General features: G+C 42.2%; 1 protein-coding gene across 1 annotated transcript in view; it reads right to left on the bottom strand.

Annotated features, from left to right (window-relative positions):
* Positions 1–2,351: 2,351 nt before the first annotated feature.
* The window catches only part of LOC112121891 (retinol dehydrogenase 7-like), a 9,144-nt gene continuing 185 nt past the window's right edge, over positions 2,352–11,310 (bottom strand). Inside the window, exons 2-4 of the mRNA XM_026647742.1 lie at positions 8,627–8,885; positions 3,516–3,679; positions 2,352–2,619 (exon numbers count right to left, since the gene is read on the bottom strand). Coding sequence (XP_026503527.1) covers positions 2,369–2,619; positions 3,516–3,679; positions 8,627–8,885 — 674 coding nt within the window. The 3' untranslated portion in view covers positions 2,352–2,368. The remainder of the gene's footprint in view (positions 2,620–3,515; positions 3,680–8,626; positions 8,886–11,310) is intronic.

Below are 11,310 nucleotides of genomic sequence, written 5' to 3'. Positions count from 1 at the left end.
ACAAATGAACCTGTGTAAGCATGTCCAGTATATCTCTTATTCTGTAAAATCAGGGGCCAGATTGGTAGCTGGTATATATTGGTGTAACTCCATTCACTTCAACTAAGCTACACCAGTTAATACTAGCTGAGGATCTGGCTTCAGATTTGTAAACCTTTTCAAGTACATAGTTCTGTTATAATGTCTCTGATCAGTATTTTGGAAGTACCAAAGAAGGGACTACTTCAAAGAGGATCTTTCCAAGCCATTACACTGAGCTCAGTTTGTGGTGGAATAGGACATAGGGAGTGTAGTTAGTGCTTTATGAATATTCAGGCAGTACAGACCTGAGCAAAACAAATAATGGCTTGGTAACTCCATTTTACCCCAGTGCTTTACTTTAAGATGTTCCTAGTAATCCGTGGAACAGTTTGCAAAAGAAGATGTTTTTTAAAAAGTGGCTTCTTTTTTTTTTTTGACGGAAAGAACTATCTCAAACCCACAAAGTTCTTATACTTGAATTTTTAGAGAGAGAGATGATATTGAGGCCTACGTTTCCCAAATCTGGCCTCCCTTTGCACCCATAAAAAATGCAGGTGTCAATTTTGCAAATTATACCCAGAGACATAAAGCTTCAGCCGTGCTGAAAATCTACTGCTAAAACTCATGTTCATTTTAAATATATAATAACTGGTTTTTTCACAAGATTTGTAAGTTGTCAGACACAAATAAAATGTTGTCTCTTCGGGGCTGTACTGTTTATATAGTGCATATGTTTGCTCATGATTTAAAAACAACAACTTTCTTTTTCTGGCAGAGGGACTCCCAGGCACCAGTTTGGGCTTCCTCTCCTCCTCAATAAAATGTATAGCAAAGGCTTCCCCTCCCTTCCACGAGTCAATGAATGGAGAGTAGCTATGGTACTCAGTCCAGCAGAGGCTTTAAGGTTTTTGTTCACAGCTTTATTCTCTGATTTCTTTCACTTTATGATCCCCATCCCTTGTTTCCTTTCTGAACACTAGACTGATGTTTGAAAGATAGCCCGTTTTCTATGAACTTTCAATCTCTCTTTGTAATCTGCCACTGTTAGGGTGATAAATGACATTAGTTTCTCTCAGATGTAGGATCTTTCAAGCCATCAGACCAGACAGGGAAAAATATTTATAAATGTGTGTTTATCGTCAAATGAGGTAAAATGAATTTGCTTCCTCTGAAGACATTTGGTAGAGAGTAGACTCTGAGTGCAGTACTTTAATTTCACACAAACACACACACATATGATGAACCCCCTTTCCTCATTCTAAGTTCTGACTTGCTGTGATATTTTTGTAAACTTAACTGACCTGGATATTAATCATTAATCAGCAACTCAAATCTCTAGTAAATGAAACCTTTACCCTATCAATTTTCAAACCATCATGCACACCATCATGTCAGCTACTTGCCAGCGGCTTATCAGGGAAAAAAACCTATAGTGCACTTAGCAAGTGGTATTTTACCATGCTTAGTGCATTGCATATAGTAATATTAATCGACGACAGCATAAACAAAATGATCTGCTTCACGAAATTAGCATGGGGTGAAATGTAAGACCCACTGGGATCCCTCAGGATAAAAGGCATCATGTACATATGTATTATTTTTTGGATAAAACTACACTAAAATTAGGAATCAGGGTAATGTATAAATATTGTGGTAATGGATAACAGTTGTCTTTGATTGCTTGTCACTTATATTACATATTGTTGAAATAACCTGTGTATTATTCCCACTATAGTAGCTGCCTATTGAATGGTAAATAGGCGCATAGATGTAGCTGAGCACTGGAACTAACTTTTTGTGGATATTTGTCAAATGCTAGGGGCTTACTTTGACTGAATCATGCACACCAGCCACTGAACTTCACAAAGCTGTGAACTCTAATGGCTTAAACTTGATCTAATCAAATACCCATATTCAACATGAATAGATGTATCAGTTCTTGAGTAAATGTGTTCTTATAGAACGTGTATATTCTACCCACTAGAATATATGGATTAACAATGTTGCACTTTGCATACCAACATCATATAATTCATAGGCTGACGTTTGGTCCAACTTAAAGAGCAGAATAGATTTGCATATAGAAGGACTGATTCAGGAAATAAAAGGCCCAAAGTCACCAAACTTTTTATCTGGTAAATACTATTTGACCAGCTCTGCAGGTGAATGTTATACTGCAAATATATCTCTGATGAATATAACAAAGAAAAACTTTCTCCAGACTGAAATTCAATAAAAATGAAAGTGTTTTCTGAAGAGAATTAAAGCTGTCAGGTAGGAAAGTGAACGGCTGATTTTGAAAAGAATAACAATCATCACTTTAGCATTGACCCTAGTGTACTAAATATTAAACATCAAGTGGAACTCTGGATACTGATTTCCTACTGGCTGCTGGAGTTGGAAGCAGCATACGCAACATCATATCAGATAGAAGGGTTGGTGCATAGGAGAGGGGCAGCCAAAAGAACTTTGCATCCCATCCAGATCCATAGCGTGTCCTGGGGTATTTTGCTATCAAGGCGTGCTCCATGCATTTTGTGACTTTAGAAATGTCAGAGTCGCACAATCTTTTCATTGAAAATCTTTGAGCTCTTATATCTGCAGGGAAGAAAATAAATCCCTGAATGCTTATGAAACATTCTCTGATAAAAGAATTTTAAATTGTTGACAGCTAACTCTGTAAAAGAACAAGAAGAGCTATAGATGCTCTCCAACCCCAAATGTTACTGTTAACTGCATTGTAAAGCTTTAGAAATCATTCTATTTTTGTTAGTAATAGTTGCTTATTTGCTGCTCAAGAAACAAATATTCAATAGCCCATAATTAATCTATGAAACTACAGCCTTTGTATACTGTACATATGTTTCCAAGTTTTGCTGTTTATCGCCCTGCCTTTTGTAGCCTGAATTAAGTATATTTAATAAGTAAACTTCACTTTCTTTCTTCTTGAAACTTCCTCAGGCCCTTTAATTCGCTGCAAATGTTCTTGTACCCTGTAAGAGTAACTCAAACCTAATCTTCAGCAGAACAGGAAATCCTGCAGCAGAAGAGGAAATACTCTTTAGTGAAACAGAAGAATCGGAAATCCTATGTAGAAAGAAAAGCTATTCTGTAAAGCATTGGGAAGTATATTGACTCTTCAACATTGTGATGAATTGCCTGGATGAGTGAGGAGTGTCCTGCAAAGCAAAGACGTGACAACCCCCTAGAATCAAGGAGGTGTCCTGCCACTGGCTCTCTAGCTGTCAGTTGTTGAGGACAAAGGACAATAATATGTTTTACCAGGCCATCAATAGAGCACTCTGTCAGCTGAATAGCATTCTTTCCCAGAGTTATCTGAACCAGAACATGTTCCACCAATCTAATAGGTGCGCCAAGAGACTAAGCCCTTCACTCCAACAGGAGAGTTGTACTCCAAAGGAAATAATGGTCAGTCCATGACTAAGGTTAGCCAAGTCCAGTCCAGTCCAGTGATGTTAAGTATTTGTACTTACACTCAACAAAGTATTTATCTCCATAGGATTCTCTGACCTCAGGAGTTAGTTGGTTCCAAAGTCTTAGCAGGTCTCTCTCAATGACCTCTGAACTAGTTACTCCAGTCTTAAAACATCCCGGCTCAATTATGCTCACCTTCACTCCAAAATGCTGCATGTCTCTCCTGGAATGGAAATAAAACACAATAGCAAATGTTTTCATCCTGGCAGACCCAACAATTACATGATCTTTAAATATTTGGTTCTGTAATAACCAGAGTGAAAGCGTGTACCTTAAGAACATAAAGATCAAATGTTGATTTATTTCTGGTTATGTAAAAATGTCAAAAAAGTGCAAATTAGCTTTATTATATGAGATATTGTCTTTTTGTTGTAACCCATCACAGGAAAAGACCCACTGTACAGAGAACTATACAATCTAGCTACGAAGAGCGCTTGAATGCAGCAGCAGGTATACCTAACGTCTATTCTGCGTGGTTTGCTTAGGAACAGTGAGGATCAAGGTAACTCCCAAATCCATTTGAGCCATACATCTAGCTGAAACGCTGTACATTTCTATTCAAAGATGTAGAATACAAAGAAATGTTTCCAGTTCCTGCTGCTCTGTTATAATCTACTTCTGCTGGTAGGCCATTAACAACCTGAAAGAATCTGAAAGCAAAACACAGTTGGGCAGAATCATTTGACTGGTTTAGGAGTCTCAACTCTGTAGATTTCATTGGACAAATGTTCATGTGCTGAAAGTGAATTCATTTACTGTTAACTAATAAGAAAGGGAGCAGATGTTTACAGTTTATATTTTGCATTGCAGTTTCACTCCTTCACCATGAAAATTGCTTCTCTCCCCTAGGGGGCAGCTCCAGAGACCTTTGGGGAGCTGACTCATTCATGTGCCATTCCAAACAATGCAATGGAATTGAACACTCTTGCACATCAGCCACTAAATTTGTTTCTTGGAACATATTCTGCTTTATCTGAATGTTCACAACTGCTCCCAGTCAATTTTACCAATTCTACCTGCCCGTTGAGAGGACCCTCTGGATCAGCTCTTCAGCCTCTGTAAATCAGCATAGCACCATTGACTGCAGAGGGACAGATACTCATTGAGTCTAATATTCCAAAGTTATGTATAAGTATCTTTTACATACGACAGCCTAATTGCTGCCCAGCATCACCAGTGCTTAGATTATTATGGGATAGTAAAGACAGCAGAAGTTAAGGATAAAAGGGGCAACAAGGAAGTTTAGGCCAGTGGAAGCATGTGATTACAAGAACCAGGCAGAGGAAAAGACCGTCTAGCGCAGGAGCAATAGAGCTCAGGAGCTGGTTTGCAGAGCAGGAGAATGAAGAAGGGGCACAGCAGGCAGTAACTGAAGGTGGGAGGGCAAGGAAGAAGAGAAGAGCGACTAGTCCTGTACGAAGAGGAGAAGAGTCAATGGAGATACCCCATTCAGAGCCCCAGGGTGATTCAGGATGACTTGCAGAACATTACAAGGGAGAATAAAAGACAAAAGGACTTGCAGCCAGAAAGAACAGGAATAAGACTAGAGGAGAATCACACCATCACCAGGAAAAGGCAGGTCTATACGATTGGGGACTCCCTACTAAGAACAGACAGGCCTGTCACCAGAGCTGATCCAGAGAACAGAAGAGTGTGCTGTCTGCCAGGAGCTAAGATGCAGGATGTGGATCTGAGGCTGAAAAGGATCCTAATGGGAGCAGAAAAGAATCCACTGATTGTCCTTCATGTGGGATCAAGTGATACAGCTAGATTCTCGCTAGATTCTCGCTTCTTGCTAGATTCTATCAAAGGAGACTATGCCAGGGCAGGGAAGACCCTTAAGGAAATGGAGGCTCAGGTGACCTTCAGTGGGATTCTCCCTGTCCCTAGAGGGGGAGAATGAAGGAGAGACAAGATCATGATGATCAACAGATGGTTCAGGCAGTGGCGCTATAAGGAGGGCTTTGGGATGTTTGATCACTGGGAGGTATTCATGGACAGAGGAGTGTTCTCATGGGATGGATTCCTCCTGAGTAGGGAGGGAAATAGACTTCTGGGATGGAGGTTGGCACAACTCATTAAAAGAGCTTTAAACTAGAAACTCGGGGGAGACGGTTGGGAGATGCTCATGTAATCTCCATGCCTGATTTTAACATTGAGAGGGAGGAAAATCACGTAAGAAATGATACAGCAATGGAGAAAGTGGGTAGGAGAATGGACATTAAGAGGAAGGATAGTGTTGAAACCAGTCAGATAGGCAATACTGGCAGTAGAATGACTGTATCCAATTGGGCAAGGAATGTGGGAGAAGCCAAGTAGCAACAGTTAAGATGTTTGTACACCAATGCAAGGAGCCTGGCTAACAAAATGGAGGCATTATAACTACCGGTGCACGAAGTGAAACCGGATATAATAGGGATAACAGAAACATGGTGGAATATTAATCATGATTGGAGTACAGGTACTGAAGGGTTTGTGCTGTTCAGGAAAGACAGAAATAAAGGGTAAATGTGGTGGAGTAGCATTGTACATTAATGATGGGGTAGACTGTAAAGAAATTAGAAGTGATGGAATGGATAAGACTGAATCTGTTGGGGCAAAATCACTTTGGGGAAGAAAGCTACTAGAGGTTCCCCTGGGCTAGTGCTTGGGGTATGCTACAGACCTCCAGGATCCAATTTGTTTTTAATGAAATAAATACTACTGGGAATTGAGTGATTATTGGAGACTTAACTTCCCAGCTATAGATCGGAGGACAAGTGCTATTAATAATAGTAGGGCTGACATTTTCCTGGATGTGATAGCTGACACATTTCTTCACCAAATAATCACCAAACCAACAAGAGGTGATGTCATTTTAGATTTGGTATTGGTGAGTAGTGACGACCTCATAGAAGAACTGGTTGCAGGGGACAACCTTGGTTCGAGTGATCATGAGCTAATTCAGTTTAAACTAAATTGAAGGATAAACAAGACTGGATTTGCAACTAGGGTCCTGGATTTCAAAAGGGCAAACTTAAAAAAATTAAGGGAATTAGTTAGGGAAAAGCAACAGAGAGTCCTGTGGCACCCTTAAGACTAACAGATGTATTGGAGCATAAGCTTTCGTGGGTGAATGCCCACTTCGTCGGATGCATTCACCCACGAAAGCTTATGCTCCAATACATCTGTTAGTCTTAAAGGTGCCACAGGACTCTCTGTTGCTTTTTACAGATCCAGACTAACACGGCTACTCCTCTGATACTTAGTTAGGGAAGTGGACTGGTCCGAAGAACTCAAGGATCTGAATGTGGAGGAGGCGTGGAATTACTTTAAGTCAAAGTTGCAGGAGCTAGCTGAAGCCTGCATGCCAAGCAAGGGGGAGAATTCGTAGGGAAGGGTTGCAGATCAATCTGGATGAACAAGCATCTCAAACAGGTGATTAAGAGAAAGCAGAAAGGAATGGAAGATGGGATGGATTAGGAAGGAAAGCTACCTCTTGGAGGTCAGAAAGTGTAAGGATAAAGTGAGAACTGCCAAAAGCCAAGCAGAGTTGGACTTGCAAAGGGCATTGAAACCAGTCATATCAATAAAAAGAAAACAAGGAAAGAAGTGGGAGCGCTAACCACTGGGGATGTGGGGGAGATTAAGGATAATCTAGGCATAGCCCAACACCTAGATAAATACGTTGCCTCAGTTTTCAATAAGGCTAATGATGAGCTTAGAGAGATAGTGCAGGGTGACTAATGAGGATGTGGAGGTAGAAATTACCACATCTGAGGTGGAAGTCAAACTCAAACAGCTTAATGGGACTAAATCGGGGGGCCCCAAACAATCTCCATCCAAGAATATTAAAGGAACTGGCACATGAAATTGCAAGGCCAATAGCAACATTTTTTAATGAGCCTGTAAATTCAGGTTGTACCCTATGTCTGAAGAATTGCTCATATAGTTCCTATTTTTAAGAAAGGGGAATAAAGTGATCCAGAAAACTACAGACCTGTTAGTTTGACTTCAATTGTATGCAAGTTCTTGGAACAAATTTTGAAAGAGAAAGTAGTTAAGGACATAGAGATACATGGTAACTGGGTAAAATACAACATGGGTTTACAAAAGGTAGATTGTGCCAGACCAACCTGATCTCCTTCTTTGTTAGACAAAGGAAATGTAGTAGATCTTCTCTACCTGCATTTCAGTGAGGCATCTGATACAGTTCTACATGGGAAATTATTAGTTAAATTGGCTGCCTGCTCAGATGGGACTGATTGGTAGTCTCACAACAGTTCTAAAGATAAAAGGGCTGCAAGACAGGAGGGCATGTTGGCTGCCAGAGGAACTCCAGAGAGGAGACCCCTTCCACAGACTGGCAAGGAGCTGCAAGAGAGGGAGCACCAGAACAAGAGCACTGGGGAAAGCCTAGTGAGGAGGCGAGGTAGGAATCAGCTCAGGGAGCAGCAAGGGTGTGGGAGGAACTGGTTCAAGTTGCTTCAGACAGTGTCCCTGAGCTGTAACCCAGTGGAGTGGGTGGGCTTGGGTTCCCCTACTACCCTCCAACACAAGGCACGGTAAAGACTTTGGAGCAAGAAAAGACCCTAGGCCTGCATGGCCTAGAATTGTCCACTAGAGCCACTGAACTCCTCCTCACCCTTTATTACCCCTAAAGGATAGCAACTAATAAGGGCCTGGCCGGAGGACTGGGGTCATAACAAAAAATCAATATTGATTGTGTGAAGGGGAGAAACTGAATCAAACTCAGGGTAGCACCCACACAGCAACAAGAGGGCGCCAGCTGGTGAAGACAGCCTCAGACATAGGGGTAAAGTGACTACACAGAGCAAGACATCTCAGATGTTAACTCTGCTGGGTTTTCACCTTGTTAGCTGAGTCAAAGCTGCATTTCTAGGACTTTGTACAGGAAGGTTTATGCTGTTAAAAATGGGATAAAATTAGAGAAAGCTCCAAACTAACTCCCTGCTAAAGGGAACAACCCAAACTCTGGTGAGGATCAGAATTTCACATCTGGTCTCTAAACTATTATGAACTCAACCACAGGCTCAGATTCAAACAACTACAAACTGTAGAGCATTTGAAAGCCAGAACTAGCATCACAAATCCATCTCTAATGACTCACCGTAAGATGTCTGAGAAAGCTTCCACGCCCCACTTTGACAAACAGTAGCCACCACCTAAAAATGCCAAACGACCCATAACACTGGCAACGTTGACTACTCTTCCTTTAGCCTTTTTCAAAAGCGGGAGAAGCTTCAGGGTGATTTCAATCAACCCCATCAGATTAACATCCAGAATTGTGTTGAAATCATCTATCTGCATCCAGTCGGTGGGTGCCATCGGCGTTGCTCTTCCAGCATTATTTACCAAACCAAAGAGGCCTAAGAGTATTCCAAAAATATCACGTTCAGTACGTACCAATATCACAGCAGGGAGTGGGGTTGGAGACAGGATATATGGCAATAGACTGCGAGAGCTCACATTTTGCACACTGTTTAACAAGATGAATGTAGCTGACTGGGTTTCCTCATGACTGTCTGAATTTATACTAAAATAAATTTATACTGTACAGCTGGCAAACTTTCTTTCACCTTCCTGTAAAAAGCAACAAAGAGTCCTGTGGCACCTTGAAGACTAACAGATGTATTGGAGCATAAGCTTTTGTGGGTGAATACCCACTTCGTCAGACCAGGGCCACCCGGGGGGGGGGGCAAGTGGGGCAATTTGCCCGAGGCCCCGGGCCCCACAGGGGCCCCCACGAGAGTTTTTTGGGGCCCCTGGAGCAGGGTCCTTCACTCGCTCCGGGGGCCCCCGGAGCTTCTTCCGCTCCGGGTCTTCGGCTGCAATTCGGAGGCGGGGGGGGGAGGGGGGCGGTCGTTCTGCTCCAGGACCCGCTGCCGAAGTGCCCTGAAGACCCGCGGTGGGGGGTCCTAACGCCCCAGGACCCGCCGCCGAAGTGCCGGGTCTTTGGCGGCAATTCTGCGGCGGGGGGCCCCCGCCGCCGAAGACCCCAGGCCCCCTGAATCCTCTGGGCAGCCGTGCGTCAGACATCTGACGAAGTGGGTATTCACCCATGAAAGCTTATGCTCCAATACGTCTGTTAGTCTATAAGGTGCCACAGGACTCTTTGTTGCTTTTTACAGATCCAGACTAACACTTTCACCTTCCTAACGCTTTAGTCAATGCTTCTAAATTAGAACTGGGTAAAATATTAATGGAGAAATGATTTCAGTTGGAGCCATGGCTTCCCAGGCCTTCTCAGTACTAGACCCAAAGAGTGTGTCTACCCTGCAGGTGGGGGTGAGCCTTCCAGCCCGGGGAGACAGATTGGTGCGAGTGGGACTTGCTCTAGCATGCTAAAAATAGCTGTGTGACATTGTGGCACTGGGAGAGCTAGCCCATGCCACCACTGGTGCTGCAACATGCACACGGCTGCTTTTGAATTCTAGAATGAACCTCACTATCATGAGTTTGCCTACCTGAGCTTAGAGCCTTGCTCCCAACTGCAGTGTAGACATACGCTAAGTGGGCCTGGAGCTCTCTCCATCACCCCATCTGTAAAACAGAGATAATAATGCTTCTCCACCTTTGTAGCGTACTTCGGGCTCTATGGATAAATAGTGCTGTATAAGTGCCATGTTATTAATGTTACAGCACCCTCCTCAGGACGGCCTATTTCTAGAGAGAGAGGCTAGTGTAGACTCCCTGCTAAGGCAGTGCTTGGCCTCTTTGATTGTATGGCTAGAGTGAGAATTACAGTGAGTGTTCGCTGCGGTTGCCTGTCCCATGTAGACTAGACTGAGACCACAGTGCTTTTCAGATACGGTATGTGGAGAGGAGTTCAGCAAAGTCCCTGGCGAGATGAGTTGTGGTTATTTTTCCTAGTCCCACCACTGGAGGTAACACACGTCAGAATAATATGAAGATTGAATTGATTTTGGACTTTAGAACAACTGAAGTTATCACCTGATTATTCAAATGAAAAAAATGCCTTATTGGTAAAAATGTTTTGCTTTGCTTTTGGACCTCAGTTATCAACTTTGCCAGCTTCTAGGTACCAGTTACAACTATATACTTTCTTCAGCTAAATAAAGTTGTTGTGTTCCCTCTTGGCCTTACTCACAATAACTAGTCTGCACTCAGTATCTTATTTCTAATGCTAATGTGAAGGTAAGAAAGGAATGGACATCTTGCCATAGCAGAAAAAATTCATTGGGTTAGGAACCAAGACAGACTTTTTAACATTTTCTGCCAAAAGCAGAAGCCAAGTAATGATCTAAACTCTCTGTTCACAGGTATTCAGAGACACATGTTCTTCACTCTTTCACATCATTAAACTCTCTGGTACAAAGAAACACCACTGTAATAACAATCCAAAGGGAATGATGGATTTGGACAATGCCTCTTTTGATTGCTACGGTCAGTGTATTATGTGTGCATTACAAAAATCAGACTTGTTGACATAGAAAAAACTAACCATTTGCTTTCCCAAAGGAGGAGAGCGTGAACTCAGCTAGACATTTTTAATTGGCCAGACTGATTGATTGCTTAAGTAGGTCAATGAAGTTCTGATTGGCTCCGATTAGCACTCCCACAAGCTGAGTTCTTTTCCTACAGCTGAGTGAGACTTAAAAACATGTACAAGTATATATTCTGACTGTTAAAATATCAAGGAATCTGATACTTAGAAGTCCCCTGATTGATAAAAGTGGGCAACAGTTGAAACTGGCTTTTGGAACATAAAACACTCTTGGAACTATGGTGGTTGGTGCTAATAAATACCTAACTAGATAGAACCATAGCACT

The sequence above is a fragment of the Terrapene carolina genome, unplaced genomic scaffold, assembly GCF_002925995.2.
Source record: "Terrapene carolina triunguis isolate 2854851 unplaced genomic scaffold, T_m_triunguis-2.0 Scaffold62, whole genome shotgun sequence".
Classification (NCBI taxonomy): Eukaryota; Metazoa; Chordata; order Testudines; family Emydidae; genus Terrapene; species Terrapene triunguis.
This window is presented reverse-complemented; position numbering and strand designations above follow the sequence as displayed.